Source organism: Neophocaena asiaeorientalis, unplaced genomic scaffold (genome assembly GCF_003031525.2).
Source record: "Neophocaena asiaeorientalis asiaeorientalis breed wild unplaced genomic scaffold, Neophocaena_asiaeorientalis_V1.1 scaffold155, whole genome shotgun sequence".
In the NCBI taxonomy this organism is placed as follows: domain Eukaryota; kingdom Metazoa; phylum Chordata; class Mammalia; order Artiodactyla; family Phocoenidae; genus Neophocaena; species Neophocaena asiaeorientalis.
The window spans coordinates 2,015,642-2,037,015 of record NW_020173040.1 but is presented as its reverse complement, the minus strand read 5'-3'; the positions used below and the strand labels follow the sequence as shown (position 1 = coordinate 2,037,015).

Below are 21,374 nucleotides of genomic sequence, written 5' to 3'. Positions count from 1 at the left end.
ATGAGTAAGAAGGCATATTTGTGACAGCCTAGGGGAGATTTTTAAACTTAAGTTTCTTTAACTTAAGTTTAAAAAAAAAAAAACCCAAAAAACTAGTGCCAGAAACTCAAGGGAAAATGATTGTTGCTGGACTGACTGTGGGAGATGTAGGATGGAGCTATAGGGAGTCATGCACTCCGAATGCAGAAGTGTTTAACCAAGTTCCTACGCTGGTGCTGGCAGCAGGTGTGGTGTTCTGCTCTTGTAGAGGAGACTTAATTTCAGTGTGTCAGTGCTGGGGGTGAACAAGACTGAACATTGGTATATTTTTAGAAGACTGTGCTAGAAAGTGATTGTCATTGAGGGGCTGCTGGGGTCCCAGTGGTACAGAGGAGAAATAGTAGGGCTTGGGGCCACTCCCACCAGACCAGCTCTACTGTTAAAATCTCAGATATTGGGTTTCTTATAAATTCTTTGATTCCTTTGTATTCCAGCATTACAAGTGGTTACAGAGAATATCGCAGAGCCCCTGATTTCCTTAACATAGGCAATTTATGTGCAGCTAAAATGCATTGGGATTCATTTCTATTCTTTGATTACAGATAGTTATGGAGGAGAGCTTGGAGCTTCCTGGTTCCTCTGACAATATAGGTAATTTATATGCAGACTAGTGTTTCTCCAATAAGCCCCAGAGACCATCTGTAGCAGAATTACTGGATGTGCTTGTTTAGAACACATCCTTGGGGTTGAGGCTCAGGAGTCCTGCACGCTCACTAACATCAAGTGAGCCTCTGATTGTTAGAGGACATCAGCCATGTTCAGGTGTCATCTGACAGTGAAATGGTACATTAACAATGGTTTATAGTGGCTTGAATGTGCTAACACAGCTTGGGTGTGAATAAGTATTTCACATTTTGGAAGGATGTTGTATTGTTGAGTTCAACTACATGGAATGTTTTTTTCTAGTAGGCAATGAAGTTGGTTAGTTAATGACTGCCATTAGTTCAATTCAACTAGTATTTATTGAGTATTTACTATTTGACAGATACTGTACGAGGCCCTGGCAAAAGAACACTGAACTAGACCATCATGGACCCTGCTGTCATAGAACTTATAGTCCAGGGGTTGGCAAACTACGACCCATGGGCCAAATCAAGCCCACCACCTGTTTTTGTACTGCTCATGAGCTGAGGGCGGGTTTTATACTTTCAAATGGTTGAAGAAAAAGAGAAATAATATTTTGTGACATGTGAAGGTTATAAGAAATTAAAATTTCAATATCTACACGTTTTATTGGAACACAGCCCTGTTCATGTAACGCATGCATTATTTATAGCTGTCTTCTCACCACAATGGCAGGGCTGAGTAGTCGAGACAGCCACTAACTGAATGTCCTCAAAGCCTAAAATAGTTACCATCTGGCCCTTCACAGAAGTTTGCCTGCCTCTGGTCCAGCCTGCTGTGGGAAGAACATTTTGGGTGTTGGGAATCCCCAAGAAAGTGGGAAGCCCTTGTTAATAACAGACTTGGGAGCTTGGATTTGGCGAGGTGAGCACAGATATATTATCTAAGGAAAAGACCCCTGGATTTCTGATTTTACACTTCTTTTTTTCTTTTGGATACTTGGTGTATAGAAGTGGTATTTCCAGAAGTTAATTCTCTGCTAAAATATGTTTCTACAACTGAAGTGCCCTATGTTTCTAGGGCACATTGAAAATTCCAGACTATTCAGTCCTGAATGTTCCTTCAAATAATGGTGCTTGGTCATCATTATCAATAATCAGCTGTGGATAAACCTTGACAGGATCAAAACTTGTTCCTACCTGCTTCCAGCCAAAAAACACTGTAAGGCACTGAGCATGGCTGAATTACTTTATTCATGTTTTGTCTTGTGGTATCTACCTAGACTCATTTGATTTGCTGTAATCCAGCCATTATTGTAACTGGCTTAAGAATTCCTTACTCAAGAAGGTATTCAAGATTTTCTATTATTTTTCCCTTAAAGGGAAGCAGCCCCTCGGTTATCTGTAATATACCTAAGTGCATCTTAGGTTAGTGGATGTCTTATCCACCTCTGTAACACAGCTTCGGCCATGTGATTTCTGTTGTCTAACAATGGTTGCAGCAACTTTGGGCATGTAACAGGAAGTTTTGCTCTTTATTATTTGTAGATATTGACCAAAGTCACTCCTGTATGCTGCCAGGTGATATGGACAGTTACCAACACTTACTGGGCTTCATTCTGATGGATCCTGAGCTGTCACTCTTACAAAAAGGCCTTTACTGAGGAGTTCTGAGGTCTGCAAAGCAGTTCTTCAAAGTCTGAGAAAGAATTGGATCTGCAATAATCTGCAGATTTTATACAGCACTATTTTTCTCTTTTTCTTACCTTGTTGTCAAGAGCTATCTGCTTAGTTGTGTTACAAGCAGAATGGTGTTTACCTTAGAAGCTACCTCTTTCATTTCTCTTATAGTGGCTTTTTTCAAGCCACGCCAATGTCCTGGTTTGGCCAACAGGCACTAACTCTGCTGTGACTGTCACATAAGGCAGCTCACAACATGCTAACTAAGATGTCCTTAGAAGTCTTAGGGTGCAGCCCTGGATGGAGCTGTGTGCTCTGTTGATTTCCTTTGTGAAATACCAGCTCTCTAAATCATAACCAGAAAGTGTTAAAAAGAAAGCCCACAAGTTTAGCAAATGTGAAAGCATCTTATAACAAGTGCTTCGTCCCTACAAATTGCTGGAAGAGATTTTGCATCTGTTCAGGGTCTTCTCTTTTGTTTGCTTCCCTTCTCTGAGCAAGTGCCTCAGCCTGCACGTGTGGGAAGTGGGCTCCCTCAGCCTCCTGGATACACCTACCAACTGGAGTGTTCACATGCACTTCAGTTCTTGCCCTACATCTTCGGTAGAATCCCATATCTGCCACCAGAAAAGGTGTATTGGGCAGCAAGTAAAAAAATAAACAAGTAATATAGAGGCTTTCAAAAAAATAATCCTCCTTGGATAGGAAACTTCTTTTGGTGACTCCTATACAGCCAGAATGATTGAAGTTTTAATGTGTTAACTGAAGAGAACCAACAAATAGTTGAAACGTAAGAGAGGTGCCTTTCTGTTAGTGTGAGCAAGTAGACAGAGAGGCTTCTAGATCTGGTGTCACTTCAGAAGCCAGCTTCGCAGCTCTGCCTCTTGACTCTTCTTGGGACAGCAGCAGAGGTGAGTTGGCCCACTGCATATGTTTGTGTAAGGAAACAGCCTCTCTTATGTTGCTGTGCAGTGGTTCTCAGTCGGGACTGCCTGTGAGAAATACCTGGGGTGTTAGGACTGCCAGTGCCCAGGCTCCTCTGTAAACCAGTGTCAGCACCATCTCTGGGTGGCACCTAGACAGTGGTGGCTTTTTCCTTGGAGGTAAAATTTACATTGCAGTGATTTGCACAAGTCTTGAATATGCCACTTGAGAAATAGACAAATGCACACATAGCTCTGTACCCAAGTCCCACCGACATGACCATTGAATCCCACCCCATACTAGATGGGCGTCACTGTCATTAGTGTCCATCAGATAAGTTGTTCCTGTTCCAGAACTTTGTATAAATGGACATTGGTGTTTTTTTAAAGGCTTTCCCAGGCGGTTCTAATGCACAACCAGAGGTGATCAGCACTGAAGTGGGGTGCCTAAATCTGGGTGGCACTTTATAAAATGTGTAGGGGACTTTCTAGGTAGTAATATTTTGCCAGAGTTGGAGCTGTGAAGGGTGGGGGTGGGTCACATCCATTTAGCCACAGAAAGTCATCCATCCTCCTTGTTTCCTTTTACATTTTGCTGAAATATAGTCACTTTCCTAAGCGTATATCACCACTTTCAGTTGCACACCGAAGAGGAGAGATACTCTAGCACCTTACTCTAAGCAAATTTAAACATGATACAAAATCAGATTTTTATCCTCTAATTTATCATTTATTATAGTTTTGTAAAATTAAGGCCCTCGGCCTGAACTCTGTACATTTGGAGTCTTCCCAGAAAGAAATGCTGCTGCACATGGTTATGCTAAATTAGCAATTAATCTAAAAATGTTTAAACAGGTGAAACCAAAGTAAAAGCATTCTGAGAGCACGTAATACCCATGTATTTTGTAGATTCTCTATGGAAAGGAAATAGGAACTGAAAATAGACCTTCATTTAAACAGGGGAATTACATGAACAATGCAATGCACAGTTACCTAAACTTAAGCAAAGTAAAATAGGGTTTTCCCTACTGTTTCAAAAAGTTTCAATATTTTTTTATTTCAAAGAAAGAACCAGTTGGTTAGGATATTTTAGCTATACAGGCATACCTTGGAGGTATTGCAGATTTGGTTCCAGACCACAACGGTAAAGCAAATATCACAATCAAGTTAGTTGCACAAACTAGTTGGTTTCTGGATGTACATAGAAGTTATGTTTAAACTAGTAAGTATGCAATAGCATTATGTCAAAAAAGGTACCTACCTTAATTAAAAAGTACTTCATCGCTAAAAAATGCTAACCATCGTCTGAGCCTTCAGTGAGTCGTAATCGTTTCGTAATAGTAACATCAAAGATCATTGATCAAAGATCACTGTAACAAATATAATAATATAGTAATATTGAAAAAGCCTGAAATACTATGAGAATTACTGCATGTGACCTAGTGACACTAAGTGAGCGAATGCTGTTGGAAAAAGGGCACCGATAGACTTGCTCAGTGCAGGGTTGCCGCAAACCTTCAATTTGTAAAAATCACAGTATCTGCGAGGTGCAGTAAAATGAGGTATGCCTGTAGAGAGATTCTGATTCTAGCACTGCATAAATTTCACCCACAGAGAAACATTGAGTTGCTTTATTTTCTAAGGCTCTAAAACCAAAAGGAGTTGGATTCTAACTAACAGTGAAGTACTTCATAGGTTGATGTTGAGAGTGCAGAAATGGGAAAAAAATATTACTGTGCATGTGTAGAATACACAGCAGCCCTGGAGACAGGGGATGCAGTGAGCACCCATCCCCACCGTCGCCTCTCAAGTGACTGCAGACGTCCCAGCACTAGTGGACATCGGCTTCAAGAGCACTCATTGCCTGGTTGAGCTCGAGGTATTCAATGGGAGACCCAGAGAGGAGAGTGTTCCCACCCTGCTTAGTTTGGCACAATTTTTAGTGAGCATTAAAGTAATATTTCAGTGCTGGTTGTATATTTCACCGGAATAATATGTTACCTATTAAAAGAACCATGACCCCACAGATAGTATTACAAGACTTCTAATCTGATGTAGGTTGCTGTTATACCTGAGTTTATACACAATTGTGTGATTTAATGACCAGAATGATATTTGGGATCTGCAGTGTTGGTAGTCCTCCCAAAATATTTCAGAGTTGGCATGATAGAGCATGCAGTTGGAAGCATTTGGCTTTTTTGTTTGTTTGTTTTCGGCCATGCCATGCGGCTTGCAGGATCTCAGTTCCCCAACCACGGATTGAACCCGGGCCACGGCAGTGAAAGCCCGGAATCCTAACCATTAGGCCACCAGGAAACTCCCTGGAAGCATTTGTTTTTATTCTCCTCTCTTTTTAAGGGAATATAGGTTTCCCAGGAGGTGAGGAAAAAGCCTTCTTGGCCTTCTTACCCTTTCTTCCCTATATCCAATAGCTCATCAAGCTGTTTAGTATAGAAAGCAGTACTTGGAGGGATGGCCGTGCTAGCAAGAATGTTTATGCAAAAGCATTAATAGCTGATTGTGTTTCAGATCCACTGTTTTACTGTGGCTTACAGGAGGGAGCAGTTAATAGTTCTCATGTGTTTGTGTGCCTGGGACTCACTGGGGATTTTGTTTAAAATGAGAACTTACAAGCTACATCAAAGTCCCTTTCCCCAGAGATTATAAAACCTGGGGTTCAGGAAATGTCACTGCATTTTAAACTCCACATCTACACCACTGGTACTTGGTCTTGGCCAGATGTCACAACCACCTGAGGAACTAACAGTGAATGAATGAACTTTCCCTTAGAAATTCCAATTCAGATGCTCAGGGGTGGAGCCCAACTGCATTTTATGGGAGTCCACCAGTGTATCTGAGGTATGGCCGGGGTTGAGAAAAACTGCTCCATAATAAAACTGCACAGGTCATAGAATAAAGCTGAGTAAGGAGAGCACTGACTGCATTGCCAAAGAATCCAGGTGAGGAGGAAGGAAGGGGATCATGTCAAACATGAAGTGTATGAAAGTAAGTCTCCAGCTCAGAAAACAGTTTTCCACTTTTTATGCAGATATTTTAATGTTGTGTATGTATAATCAGTTTGCTTAAGCCATAGCTAAGGTTTCTCATTTACATGAGAAATTTTTGCTCCTTCTTCCATTGTACTTAGGATATTGAGATGACTTCCTGTGTATAAAATTCTTTTGGGAGTAAGTAATAATACCAGAGACTCATAATGTAGCGGCCTGAAAAAGTTAGTGTCTATTAAATAGTGGCCCAAACCTACTCAGTTCTCTGCAGTGCAGTCTACTTATGGCCCAGTGTCTGTCATGGTATATTAACCTTGACTAGGGAAATGGGAACATTGGTCCTTGTTTCCTAGCTGTCTAGAAATGACATAAAAGTTAAAAAATCTGTCTTTTTTTCTTCATGTAAAGTTAATTTTCTGAGATAAATTAAGGAACCTAATTAGCTTTTAGGCAAGACTAACAGAAATTGGAGTTATTACTGAAGAGATCCGTGACACTTCAGAATAGTTACGTAGATGTGTGTGCTGCAGTGTATGTAATTCCTTTGTGACACAGACATTTAATAATCTTTTTAACAGAGAATAATGTTATGTTGAAATTCATCATTCACTATTGCTATTTTAAAATATTCCCTAAAGGATTTCAGCCATTAATTTTTTTAAATAAAATAAGTGATTCTACATTATATCATTATTGTATCATTATTGTTATTGTCATTATTTCTTTTCATCTGAAAATTGGTTGAAGTTTTAAACATCAAGAAAAGAAAAAAATGCATAGTTCTCTAAGTTATTATGTCAAGGACAGTATAATATTTTCCAATTCTTACCTTGTTAAATGCTGTTTTTGGTATGCAAACTTTGAAGATTTCTCGGCATCAGATAATGTTGGAAATAGTACATCTTTTAAGAAAATCTTTGCACACTATAATCTTTTATATAAGAGACATCTTTTACAAGAATATAGACTTATAAATGATCAGATTTTATCTTGGCCTTTTCTATCTTCAACAGAGCATCAAGAAGAAAAATACGAACAAGCAGGAGATGAGTACGTACCTGAGGTTCATCGTCTCCCGCATGAAGGAGAGGGTGAGTCCTGTAAGGGGGACTCTCAGAATCGCCCAGAATATATTTCACTCTGGCTTACTCCTTAAAAGTTAGTGACTGACAAGGAACAAATATGCATAGAGCAGTATGAGGGGTGGAAACCACTGCTGTCCCGTTTCTTTTGTACAGTAAATAGTTCTATAAAAGGCTTTAAAATTTGTTTTGTCTTTGTTTTCAACTCAGGCGTTTCTTTAGCTGTATTAGATTAGACACATGTATATTTTAAAATTCCATTTATCAGAATGAACATTTTCATTGATAGTGTTTAAAGTGAAATTGAATTTTCCAAAATAACTGTTCTTTCTATTCAAACCTTAAGGAATGCCACATTAAACTATAGTGCATGTACATTTTTCATTAAGTTCTAAAGTACTTGTTGTTTAGAAATTGATGTTTTACCCCTCTCTCTAGCCACGTTTAAACTGATGTGTCTCATGACCTTTCAGGCTATTGACCTTAATAAAAAGGGGAAGGACAACAAACACCCCATGTACCGGCGGCTGGTGCACTCGGCGGTCGACGTCCCTGCCATTCAGGAGGTAAAGCTCCCTGACAGCACAGCCCTGGTCGTGCACCTGCCGCCCTCCTGCCTGAGCAGCTGCCCTTGTGAATGGCATGCACTCCCTCTAGTGCTCTTTAGGGGTCATCTTTTAAGAGGCTTGGTTTTCAGCAGCCTGTTGATTCTTGACACTTGCTGCTTAAAGAAAATGTATTGTAGCCTGGTCAGTGTAATGTTCCAGATGTAATTAACATGTGGATGTGGTTTCCTAGTTTCAGAAGCAGTACTTAGGAGTTTCTCTCAAGGGAAGATTAGAACATAGAACTGATCTAGGATCTTGGGAAACACAATGACATGCACTTGAACAAAACAAAGTTTTAACTAGAAAACTTTATCCTTCTTTAATGAAGTTCTTATTTTTACCTACTCTAGCTGAGGATCGTTAATGGGTTTGTTAATACTTAATTACAAATTGTAGTAAAATCCAATGAACACTTTGACCTGTTTCCAGTTAGCTTTGCAGATTTATTAATTCTGTACCTATGTATCACTTTGAAGTTTTAAAATCTTATGGCTGGCCATAACAGGGAGACCATAGGAATACTTTAAAATCATCTTACTCCTTTCTTAATCTGCTTAATAGCTGAGGAAGAATGAAGGTGTATTATTTCAGTGGAAGAAAGGGATAAATGAAGGTTGTTCATAAAAACGAGCCATTTAAATTTCACCTCCTACCCCTAGATTGTGTGGCTTCAGGCATAGCCTCTTTTCCTGACTCTGAGCCTCTGAGAACAGTGAAGAACTCCGCTGCCCTTCCTGCCCTCTCCCTGTGTGGCCCCTCCCCACGTTCTGCAGTCTGATCCTGTTGGGTCCATGGAGCACACTGGCTGGGCTGATGGTGCCTTGTTAGCAAGTGCTGACCATGAGCAGAAACACCATAAAGAAAATGAAGAGGAAGACATGGTTTTCATGCTTTCAGGAGCTTACAGTCCAGACCACAATACGAGCTATGATGGTGCTTGGGGGCTGTGGGGTCTGGTTGTCCCCACCTGGGTATAGGCAGGTAGCCTGGGAGCGCTGCACAATGCCAAGGCCTGAGCACCTGCGAGCCCAAGGCCATGAGAAGTTCAGGGTGGAGTTCAGATATCAATATTCATAAAAGTGCCCCGTGACCCTTGATGCCAAACAGAGCCATCATTTGACTTGGTGCATAGAGGACCTCCTAGGACTTTAAAGTTGTTTATACATCAGCACCTAATCCCAATTCAGAATTATAACCATATCTTCTTTGTGATAACGGTAAACTGTCACAGAGGCTAGCGGCTCTTTCTTCTTTCAATTTTTATTCTCTTGAGTTGTAAAAGTAGTAGATATGTAGTTGGGTCTCATCAGCCCCACTGACCAAAGCTTTCGTTATTTACAGCGCTTAGCAGCAGCTTTTGTTATTACAGAATGAGGTGTTCATGCTGCAGAGTTCATACTAGTAAATAAGTATCGGGGACGACGTGGCTGCAGGATGTGGGCTCTGCACACTTCACCATCCTGTAATAGTCTAACTGCAGACGGAGTTGGGGGTTTCTTTTACGCACATTCTGTCAGTACCATGGGACACAGGAGTAGTCGTAATGCCATTCTGGAGAATTCGCCTGTTTCCTACACTCTAACGCTGTAATGCTGACAGGTGTTCTCACCATTAACCCTTTGCCATTTTGTTGTTTTCCCTCTGCAGAAAGTGAACGAAGGGAAGTACCGAAGTTACGAAGAGTTCAAAGCTGATGCTCAGTTGCTTCTCCACAACACAGTGATTTTCTATGGAGGTTGAATATTTTTTCTTTTGTGTAGTTTTTTAAAATTCATACCATTTACATTCCATGTCGAGAAATATCTTTTATAAAATATTACATTAAAACAATACCTGAATGAATCTGTAAGTAATAATGTTAGGGTTTAAACTTAAAAATGTTTGGTAATGGAGTTATAGCTTATAGAATTGACTGGCCAAAAGAAGAACTCTAGTTACACTAGGTAATATTCATAGTTTTATATATAAACTTAGTTGAAAGGCTTTTTATAAGCACTTTGATTACTTTTGATTTTCCGCATTAATATCCCCTCATTCAAAAGTAATGAAAGAGGTCCCTCTGTACCTAGAGTATTATGTTATATTGGATATAAAATTAAAGCTGCTGATAGCGTTTTCTTTTACTGCCTTAATTTTATTTTAAATATACGTTTTTGTTTTAAATGGTATGTGTCCACTTTTGTTAAAAATGAAAGAAAATTTAAACGGCTGTATTAATTTTGATAGTCTTGTGTTTCTAGATCACTGGTAATAGATACCTGTCTTTAATTACAGCAGACAGTGAGCAAGCTGACATAGCAAGGATGCTCTATAAAGACACATGTCATGAGGTACTATCCATGCCTAATAACTAAACTCTTGCTATATTCCACACTAATCTATTTCAGAATTCCACTCTGATATGTACGTTTTAATTTTGCCATTTTCTTTAAATATAATTTTATTTCCATGTATGACATACATGGGAAATAACGCAAACAGAGGGGGAAGAATTCTGGCAGAACTATTTTCAGAGAAATCCTGGGAGTTAGATTTAGTTACTAAGTAACTTCTACTAGTTAGAAGAAAAGGAAACTTTGTTTTCTCCTCTTTAACTACCCTAAAGAGTATTAGTTATATAACTACATGTAAATGTGCTGCACTGGGCAGGCACTCAATAAACATTACCCTCTGCGAATGAAAGGTTCAAATTTGAGTTCTTACTACACTACACAGGCAAAAAAGCATCCAAACAACAGCATGCATATTTATACAATAAATGAAATATATATTTAGGGAAGGATTTTTTGGGTGGTCTTTCTTATTTGAAACACTCATCTATAACCATACTATCTTTGCAAAAGCATCTCAATTTATATAAAAAGTTTTGTTTCTTGATTCCATTTCACATATGACTTTTTAAAAATTCGTTAAACATGTTTATTGAGTGTCTACTATGTGCTGTGTTAGGAGGAATAAAATGGGGATCAGGATGCTGGCTTCCTGCTCATACAGTTGTATTCTGAAGAGGGAGACTCAAGAAAAGGACGGACAAAATAGGTTTCTTTACAAGTTATAAAAAAATGTTATGAAAGAAAATAACACTAAGACAGAGAATGAGGCAAAGTAGGGACTGCTTTTATTGGTAGCGGATATTTTATATGGGTAGATCAAGAGACATTTCTGAGGAAATAGCCTTTAATATGAGTGCTGAACTGGAAAGGTATCAGTGAGGCTGGGGAAGCAGAGGTCAGATGCAGTGGCCCCCTAAGGAATCTGTCCTCTATTCCAAGTGCAATCTGGGACCTTCGGGAGGTTCCAAGAAGAAAGTGGCAGGCTCTTCTGGTATTATTCATTGGAAAATTAGAATTTTAAGCTTAAGGAACAAAACTGGAGACTGTATACATGAAAGAGAATGTTAATTTGCATGGATCTATTTTATATAGTTCTATGCATGTGTGTATTTTATGTAGGCTAAATAGTTGATTTTCTTTTTCAGCTGGATGAATTACAACTTTGCAAGAATTGCTTCTATTTATCAAATGCACGTCCTGACAATTGGTTCTGCTATCCTTGTGTATGTAAAATTTTGAGTTTTTTTTTTTAACCTCTTAAGTGTCTGATGTCTTACTCTAAGGAAGTTTATTTCCAATTTGCTTGAAGATTATAATCCTTCTAAATATTTTTCTTTGTGTCATAGTATGTATGGTTTTAATGAGTATGAAAACTGAAACATGGGGGAAACAGCTTGGGATCAGTATCCATTTCTGACTTTAAAATGAGGACCCTCAAGAGTAGGAATAAACATTGAATCCCTTAATACATAAAGTAAAAATTTGCTTTTCCTCTCATTCTCTCACAAGAAATCTAAGTCTTTATATATACTTACAGCTGTGTGATTTCCCCTAAAATGGCATGATTTCAAGGAGTGTTCCGGGGGCAGTCGCCCACCCCTGGCCATGGTGTAGGAGCCTGCCTGAGAGCCCCTATTCTCGGAGATATTAGTGTGCTCCTCAGTCACTTGAGGGTCTCATTAAAATTTGCATCTCCGACTTGATAGATCGGGAGGAAGGCCTAAAATTCTCCCATTTCCTATAGGCTCCCAGGGTTGGACTGTATTTCATGAAGCAAAGTTAGGGTGTTCTGTTTGCCACTGTTACACTGTTGGCTTCATTCCAGATGCCACAGGCTATCAAGAGATTCTTTTCACTGTCTTTTCTGCGAAATGAAGGTCCACATTGCTTATGCAAATTTTAATTTTTTTGGTGTTTTTCTTGGAGGCAAAATCAGTCAATCCTGGGGTGGGGGTAAGTTCTGTGTGCTTAGGAGTTAGAAAAAACAATATTTTCAAAATTATGGATTATGCTTGACTGAGTAGTTCAGTATTAATGATATTCTTGTATTTAATACTTTAAAAGTAGTATGACAAGGTAAAACATTTTATTTCCAGATACCTAATCATGAACTGGTTTGGGCTAAAATGAAAGGTTTTGGATTCTGGCCGGCCAAAGTCATGCAGAAAGAGGACAATCAGGTTGACGTCCGCTTCTTCGGTCACCACCACCAGAGGTAATCATGTGCAGCCATCACCCCTGGGCCTCCAGGAGTCGTGGGGGGTGCCCAGTCCTGCTTTACCAGTGCTCTGTGGGCTTTGCCATTAGAAACTGTGTGGACTGTATTTCATTTTACTTTTTTATAAATTTATTTATTGTATTTATTTAGTTTTGGCTGCGTTGGGTCTTTGTTGCTGTGTGCAGGCTTTCTCTAGTTGCAGCGAGGGGGGCTACTCTTTGTTTCGGTGCGTGGGCTTCTCATTGCGGTGGCTTCTCTTGTTGCAGAGCACAGGCCCTAGGCGTGCGGGCTTCAGTAGTTGTGGCTCACGGGCTCAGTAGTTGTGGCTCACGGGCTCAGTAGTTGTGGCATGCGGGCTCAGTAGTTATGGTGCACGGGCTCAGTTGCTCCACGTCATGTGGGATCTTCCCGGACCAGGGCTCAAGCCCATGTCCCCTGCGTTGGCAGGTGGATTCTTAACCACTGTGCCACCAGGGAAGCCCTGAAGTGTATTTTAAATTAAAAAACAAATCAGCACATAACTTGACTGGGCACCTAACAGTGCTTTCTATACATGGTATTTCTAGGTGTATTTCAGGTAATGGTTACTAAACAGGACAGTTCCAATAGTTGACACTGTTGAGTTCAGAAGCATGTTAATGGTGGGACTGAATCCATATTAGGAGTTAAGCGGAAGGCTTCTCAGGATGTGTTCATTTCATAGAATTGTAATATCATTACAGTAGTTTCAACCGTACTTTCAAGGTTCTGTCAAAGCCATAGACAAAAATAATCAACTCAGGAGTACAGGAGAGTGTTGATGTTATGATCTAAGAATGTACATGAGGGAAAAATTTGATTTAGTTCTTTGAATTTCATTAAATAAACAGTTAATTTAGAAAAATGAAGAATTCAGTTATTTTTAAAAACCATACTACTAGATGAGAACAATCTGATAATCAGAATTTTCCTATATTTTCTTTTTTCACTAATTTTAAAACAACTTTATAGTATCTTCAACCATGAGTGGTATTTTATTAATAATATGAGTGAGTTTGTTTTATATCATTCAGTATATACTGTGCAGAAAATATTTTAGAAGAATATTTGAGCTGATTTACTTGGGTCCCTAGAGTAAGTTTGTCATCTGAAGAGGGAATTAAAACAGAAAATTACATTTCCAGAGTCTTTTTCCCCCAGACTTCTTATTTCTTGGAAAATTTTATCTAAAAAAATTACGGACTGATGAGACCCTAAGGACTTTATTTTAGAAAATAAAAGATCTACAATTTTACTATAAACACAGTTTTACTATGAATCTTTTTCATTTGCTTTTCCTGGTTACAGTATACCAGCAAGATATTTCAAGTGAACGATGGGGACATACCTTAAAAATGATACTCTATCATGTTAGAATAATTGATAGATAAAAATAAGTTTTAATTACTTAAGCAACATGTTATATACCAAGTAGAGATGGCCTAGAAGGGCCCCCAGCTACAAGTTTTCATTAATAAATACTTTTTTAAAACTATTGTAAACATTTTTTAGTGTGCCATTCAGTGGTATTAAATACGACATTGTTATGCAGAGATCACCACGAATAAATACAATAAATATTCTTTAGCCATTTTATCAATCATGTCTCTACACTTAGGTGGGAGAAAAAAAATTTAAGCAAATAAATGATTTTGGACTAGTCCCTCTGTATGCTCACACCAGAACATGCTGCTCCCTCCCTAGACCCTGAACCCTGAGCAGGTTGTAACGTTCAGGGAGCAGATGCCTGTGGTCCTGGTAAGTACAGGCAGGGTTTTCATAGGGTATGCAGGGTTCTGCCTGTCAGAGGAAAAAAGTAGCTGATAGGGTCTGACTGTCAGCAGGGCTAAATCTTTCTGCTGCCTGTAGTTGGAGGGAGCAATGGCACAGGGAAGAAAGAAAGGGGACATTTTGGGTTCGTTTGCCATCATATCACTGAGCCATTTCATTGTGCATATATTCAGAGAATTCCGGATTGACAGATGTGTAGGTATAGCCAGATTCGATTTTACCTCTTTTTATTAAACTTACTGTAAATTGTGGGGTGCAGTTTGCCTTTTATTTTTAGTGTAGGTCAGATTGCATGCTCAGTGATACTCTTTAAAACTGAAATCTGATTATCTACAATAATGGAGATGATTAAGAGAGAATAGGAATGTTTTTATGAATTGCATTGAGACTTAAGTCTCATGTTAAGAATAGATTCCGTTGCTTAAATCAGTAGATTAAATTCAGTAGATTAAAGGCAGTGGCCATATATGTAGAAGTGCCAACCTAATAATTAGGCACAGTGAGGACCCTCACTGGGTTCCAGCTGGTAGTAGATAAATTGAATAAATTCAATAGATTAAATAGATTCAATAGACTAAATATATCCAAGGGGATAAGATTCTCTCCTAGGTCACAAGTTGATTCCAGGTAGTCAGCACTGCTTATAACAGAAATCTCTCTCAAAAAACATACTGGTTTTAAAAAGTGTTTTAACACTTTTATTGATTGACTGGTATAATAATAGGTGCTCAATAAATGTTTGTTGACTGAAAGAGTAAATATAATATAAATACAAGATCTAATGGCAAGGAACTCTTCCACAAGCAAAATTTTATTTGCACTCTTTTTCAAAGTGTAGTTTACTTTGGTTTCTAGTAAAGCACTGTCAGATGATACTGTTAATGTAATATTTATAAATAAGTTCAAATTTAACAATTTCAGTTATCATTACCGTATAACTATGGATTATTATATATTTAAAATGTGCTTTTAAATTCTAAAGCAAACAGCTTAGTTTGTACAAGCAAATTAGAAGTCTACATTTTTGGCTTTAGGCATATGTGCCGGGATTCCTTCAAGGAATCCAGTAAGATCCAGTAAGATCCCTTCAGAGCAGTCATAGGTCTAGTATTTCTGAAACTCCTAATACGACTGAAAAGAGCAAATCTGTGTATTCATAGTGCTGGATCCCAACTTGTACCCTGTGCTCTAGAAAATGTCATACTAACTGTGCCTCACATGTCCTTATATTTTCTTATTTCATTTGTGACATCCCTTCTGCCTAGAAGTCCTCCCCTCATATGGTCCCCTGTTTAAATCTTACTCCTCCTTCAAGATGGAGCTCAAATGAAACCTGTGACCACTCACAGCCAAATGAAACCCTCTTCCTCTCCAGAGTACCCCAGAGTCACCTCAACTCTGTGCTGCACTGTTTTATCATTGTTTCTCAGTTAAAGGCAGTGGCAATGTATATAGAAGTGCCAACCTAATAAATTACACGCAGTGAGGACCCTCACTGGGTTCCAGCTGCTAATTAATAGCTTTCCTTAACCCCATTTTGGCAGCACCTCTGCCAGCTGTCAAATGAGGCGGGAACAGTCATAGGTCCCATGCACTGTATGCTTTGTGGTACCTTCCACTGGCACATGGTAAGCCCTGGTTGAGTTGGATACTAATTTAAGTCCAGTCAAGCAATTAGCACCCAGGAAAATTTTTGTAAACTTCTAGTATTCTTCCCAATAGAACGAAATGTAGTTTTAGATCAACTTATGTGTTCGCAGTTGAGTACTTGGTTGCTGAATGATACAAACAGTTTTCCATTTGTTAGTCATGGTTCATCTGATGAATAGGGATGTGATGACTTACTAGATAATAGTTGTTAGATGCCCTCATTTTGTATGTAAGTGTCTCATGAAAATCTCTCGGCATTTACAAATGATTCTATAGTTCTAACATGCAAATAGCTAGATTTTGAATAATTTACAGTATTCAAAACAATGAGGTATTGAACGTTTTAAAAAGAGCTGTAAATCACTCCCATTCTGAGAACTTTGCTTTGATGACTGTGAAAAACAAATGTCACTTCACCTATTTTCTACTTGGTAAGAGTTTTTATTCAAGCCACAAATTGTACTTTACAATTGGTAGTGTTTCTACCGTTTTGGAAATTTCTTCCTCTTCTTTTTTTTTGGATGTGGACCATTTTTAAAGTCTTTATCGAATTTGTTACAGTATTGCTTCCGTTTTATGTTTTGGGTTTTTGGCCACGAGGCATGTGGAATCTTAGCTCCCCGTGTGTTGGAAGGCGAAGTCTCAACCACTGGACGGCCAGGGAAGTCCCTCCCATTTTGGAAATTTCTAACCATCCCTTTCAATGTTGTTCACAGGGCCTGGATTCCTTCTGAAAACATACAGGACATCACAGTCAACGTTCACCGGCTGCATGTTAAGCGCAGTATGGGCTGGAAGAAGGCCTGTGATGAGCTGGAGCTGCATCAGCGCTTCCTTCGTGAAGGGAGGTTTTGGAAGTCTAAGAATGAGGACCGAGGGGAGGAGGAGGCAGAATCCAGCATCTCCTCTACCAGTAATGAGCAGGTGAGAGGCGCCAGTGAGAGCCTGTCGGTTCTCGTTCTGAATGTGCAGGTGTCAGCGCACACTCCTCACTGGAATGAGCAGATTCTGACTTTTCTTCTTCCTTTCGTGTAACATTTGTGAAGTGCTCTGCGAAAGAAACCAGAACCAGTTCCAGTACACGGAAGCCACCACCAACCCTGATCCTGACACTACCAGCACATTAGCTCTTTCAAGCCCTCGGCCCAGAGGAATCATTCTGTGAGTGCCAACCACGTGGTCCTGAAAGAGCTAATGCGAAAGGGAACAAGTGCTCACCCCTGACCTGTGGGTCCCTGGCTAGTCTTAGCAGCAGAGAAGTGTTTCATAGTGTCGGGAATAATGTGCTGTTACTTTTATGATGCCCACAGCTAAAGGTCACTCAAGAACCGAGAACAAAGAAAGGACGACGTAATCAAAGTGTGGAACCCAAAAAAGAAGTAAGTTGCCTGCCTTGCAGTGTCCAGGTGGCAATTGAAACAGGAAATATTTTCACAGTTGTGATCAAGGCAGTGCTCCTCACAGGTCCTTGCGAAAAGCATTGCCGTTAGTCAACCTGTAGCAACCAAGTTGGACTCAGTCTTCCCACTGTTCCCGTCATAGAGTAACACACGGGAGCTGCAAGTCTCCTTACCAGTTAAACAGCAGTGACCACGGCTGGCTAAGTGGGAGGGCACTTTGCTGTATTTTCTAGAACTCTGATATTTTCTCATAGTACTAATAAAAAACAAAGTGTTTATCCAACATATCAATGAGGCCAACATTTAAAAACTGGAGGAAACTGTGGCTGAGCTCAGCCTTTTAAAATTATGTAATCCATGCATATTTTAAAATCAGGTGGAAATATGGGCAAAATCCTAACACATATTCAGTGAGAAGTGGTCTAGGGTATTTGTTAAAGAATCTAAACCAAAGAAGTGACTATAAATTGATAATGATTTTGTACGATAATTTTTTTTAGTCTGTTTTGAAAAGAAAAACCATAATATTGATATGTAATTGTAAATGAAGAAGTTCCTGTTTAGAATTATTGTACCTACTAATTGCATGTGTTTTAAATTTTTTTTAATTAATTCATTTTTAATTGTGGTAAAATACACAAAACAATTTTCCATTTTCTTACATGGTTTTTGAACTGCAGTTTTTTATATGGCTGTTTATGTATATCACTCTGTTTTTCTCCTAATAGAGCTTGCTCTTGAACTAGTGAATTCTATAGCACTTTCCTTATCCTTTAGGAACCAGAACCTGAAACAGAAGCAGTAAGTTCCAGCCAGGAAATCCCCACGATGCCTCAGCCAATCGAAAAAGTTTCTGTATCAACTCAGACCAAGAAGTTAAGTGCCTCTTCACCAAGAATGCTGCATCGAAGCACCCAGACCACCAGTGACGGAGTGTGTCAAAGCATGTGCCACGACAAATACACCAAAATTTTCAATGACTTTAAAGACCGAATGAAGTCTGATCACAAGCGAGAAACTGAAAGAGTTGTACGAGAAGCTCTAGAAAAGGTAACGCAGCCTCCACCGCCAGTGTTGCCTTCAGACATCTGGGCAGGATAAGTGAATAGTCTTCCTATTGTGGTTTAGCTTCTGTCACTTAGGCATCAACCAGGTAGCTGCTTTTTAAAACTAGGACTATAATAAAATATCTTTTTATAATATTTTAATTAAAGTAGCACTTTTCTCATCTAAAATATTTTATAGCCCTTAATGAAATAAAGGGAAGAGGTACATCAGTTAAGTAGAAACTATGTATTAAGGTTTTGCTTAATGGTCTGTGTAAATTATGAGCTGACATATTGTGGGTTAACTTTTTTTTTCATTTCAGCTGCGTTCTGAAATGGAAGAAGAAAAAAGACAAGCTGTAAATAAAGCTGTAGCAAATATGCAGGGTGAGATAGACAGAAAATGTAAGCAAGTAAAGGAAAAGTGTAAAGAAGAATTTGTAGAAGAAATCAAGAAGCTAGCAACCCAGCACAAACAACTAATTTCTCAGACCAAGAAGAAGCAGTGGGTAAATACCACTATTTTCTTAGAATCTGATTTCTAAAAAATATACCATAGGTATGATGAAAATTAATTCAGAAAGATATATATGGCATATGCAAAAATTATTCCTGAAATAAGTTCTGATGTGAAATTGTCAACTTTAATTAACTAAAAAAATTTTTTTAAAGCTCCAGATCCCACATTACTGAGTATTGCTCAGGATTATTTTGTTAAATTGAGATTATGATACTTTGGGACATAACATATTTAGTATAACTGATTTATATAACTTTTCCATCTATGCAAGTATTTTATTTTGATAAGTGGGCTGGCCCTGACTTTTGCTGGTAACTCCTGACAGGTAATATCTAACTTGTAAAATTGTAAATGTAAGTGTCGTAATAGCAAATAAGGATTTTCAGATTTTACTGCACTTAACATTTATACATTAGATTCTAGTAAAGAAATCGATTACTTTTACTTTATGATAGTAACATCTCACGGGTCTCTAACTTAACTGACAAATGTTCATTTTTTATGTCCTGTTTGTGACTCCTGTCTTCCGCTCAGATCAGCAGCTTCTGAGCACACAGATGTTTCTCTGCCAAATGACTGAGCTATGTGAACAAAGTTTTGTTCCCAAAGCTCATAGCTTGCTTTTAATTTTGATGAATTACTGTATGAAGTTTTGTGATTCTTCATTTGATCCAGACTACATTCTGAAAAGAGTCTTTAAATATATGTAAATGTTTCATGAGGGAAAATAAACATTTTAAAATTTTTGATGAAGATTTGACAAGAAGGAAAAGAGAAACGTATAACTTAGAAGAACATATGAAGATAACTTAGAAGGAAAAACAGATGAATGATGAAATATAAATATCACTAGATCGAATTATTAAGGTGTGCTCAAGATCTTATCAAGCAGAATGCCCCAACACCATGTCTATAATTCTGTCTTCATGCAAAGATGAGAGAAAGCTAGAAAGTAGACACTAGACTTGTAAGGGGAAGTTCCCATAAGTTTACTCATGAATCAAGGAAATGGGAAGAGGTGGCTAAAGTAAAGAATTATAATACTGCTTTTTATAACATTTTACCGTTGATGAAACAGCTGACTTATTATACCTATTTGATTCCACATATAAATGATACCATGCGATATTTGACTTATTTTACTTAGCGTAATACCCTTGAGGCCCATCCATGTTGTCCCAAAGGGCAGCATTTCCTTCCTAACTCGTGGCTGAATAACCTTCCAGTGTGAGTGTGAGTGTAGTAGTATATATACATACATCACAACGTGTGAGTGAGTGTAGTAGTATATATACATACATCACGCTACGTTTTCCTTAATCTGTTCATCCATTGATGGACATGTAGGTTGTATATAGATATCTTGCCTATTGTGAATATGCTTCAGTGAACGTTGGAGCACAGATATCTTTTCGATACCCTGTTTTCATTTCCTTTGGGTAAATACCCAGAAATGGAATTGCTGGATAGTATGGTAGTTTTATTTTTAACTTTTTGAGGAACCTCCATACTATTTTCCATCATGGCTGCACCAGTTTACATTCCCACCAACAGTGCACAAGAGTTCCCTTTTCTCCACATCCTCACCAACACTTGTCTTTTTTTATGATGGCCATTCTAACAGGTGTGAGGTGATACATCACTGATACTGATTAGCATTTCCCTGGTGATTGGTGATGTTGAGCTGTTTTTATGTATCTGTTGGCCATTTGTATATCTTCCTTGGAAAAATACCATGATCTTCCCGGACCGGGGCACGAACCCGTGTCCCCTGCATCGGCAGGCAGACCCTCAACAACTGCGCCACGTCTCTGCCTATTTTTTGATTGGGTTATTGGGAGTTTTTTTTTCCCACTGAGTTGTATGAGTTCTTTATGTATTTTGGATATTAATCTCTTATGGGATATGTGGTTTGCAAATATTTTTTCCTATTCCAAGGTTGCCGTTTTATTTTGTTGATGGTTCTCTTTGCTGTGCGGAAGCTTTTTAGTTTGATGTAGCCCCACTTTTTATTTTTACTTTTGTGGCCTTTGCTTTTGGTGTCAAACAAAAAAAAAAATCATTGCCGAGACCAATGTCCAGGAGCTTACCCCCTATGTTTTCTTCTAGGAGTTTTATGGTTTCAGGTCTTGCGTTAAAGTCTTCAATCCATTTTGAGTTGATTTTTGTGTATGGTGTAAGATAGTGGTCCAGTTTCATTCTTTTCCACGTCATTGCCCAAGTTTTCTCAATACCACTCATTGAAGAGACTATCCTTTCCCCATTGTATACTCTTGGCTCCTTTGTCATAAATTAATAGACCATGTTTGCATAGGTTTATTTCTGGGCTCTCTATTCCATTAATCTATGTGGCTGTTTTTTTTGGTTTGTTTTTTACATCTTTATTGGAGTATAATTGCTTTACAATGGTGTGTTAGTTTCTGCTTTGTAACAAAGTGAATCAGTTATACATATACATATGTTCCCATATCTCTTCCCTCTTACATCTCCCTCCC

At 38.6% G+C, this 21,374-nt stretch overlaps 1 protein-coding gene across 9 annotated transcripts in view; it reads left to right on the top strand.

Annotated features, from left to right (window-relative positions):
• The window catches only part of ZMYND11 (zinc finger MYND-type containing 11), a 136,721-nt gene that overhangs the window by 100,794 nt on the left and 14,553 nt on the right, over positions 1-21,374 (top strand). For 7 of the 9 annotated variants that reach the window (XM_024742766.1, XM_024742768.1, XM_024742767.1 and 4 more), the window contains 10 exons: positions 7,227-7,304; positions 7,769-7,861; positions 9,551-9,638; positions 10,178-10,233; positions 11,382-11,459; positions 12,333-12,451; positions 16,630-16,837; positions 17,224-17,292; positions 18,091-18,363; positions 18,683-18,868. In XM_024742766.1, the coding sequence (XP_024598534.1) occupies positions 7,227-7,304; positions 7,769-7,861; positions 9,551-9,638; positions 10,178-10,233; positions 11,382-11,459; positions 12,333-12,451; positions 16,630-16,837; positions 17,224-17,292; positions 18,091-18,363; positions 18,683-18,868 (1,248 nt within the window). The remainder of the gene's footprint in view (positions 1-7,226; positions 7,305-7,768; positions 7,862-9,550; positions 9,639-10,177; positions 10,234-11,381; positions 11,460-12,332; positions 12,452-16,629; positions 16,838-17,223; positions 17,293-18,090; positions 18,364-18,682; positions 18,869-21,374) is intronic. The other 2 variants (XM_024742775.1, XM_024742770.1) reach the window with 1 other exon arrangement.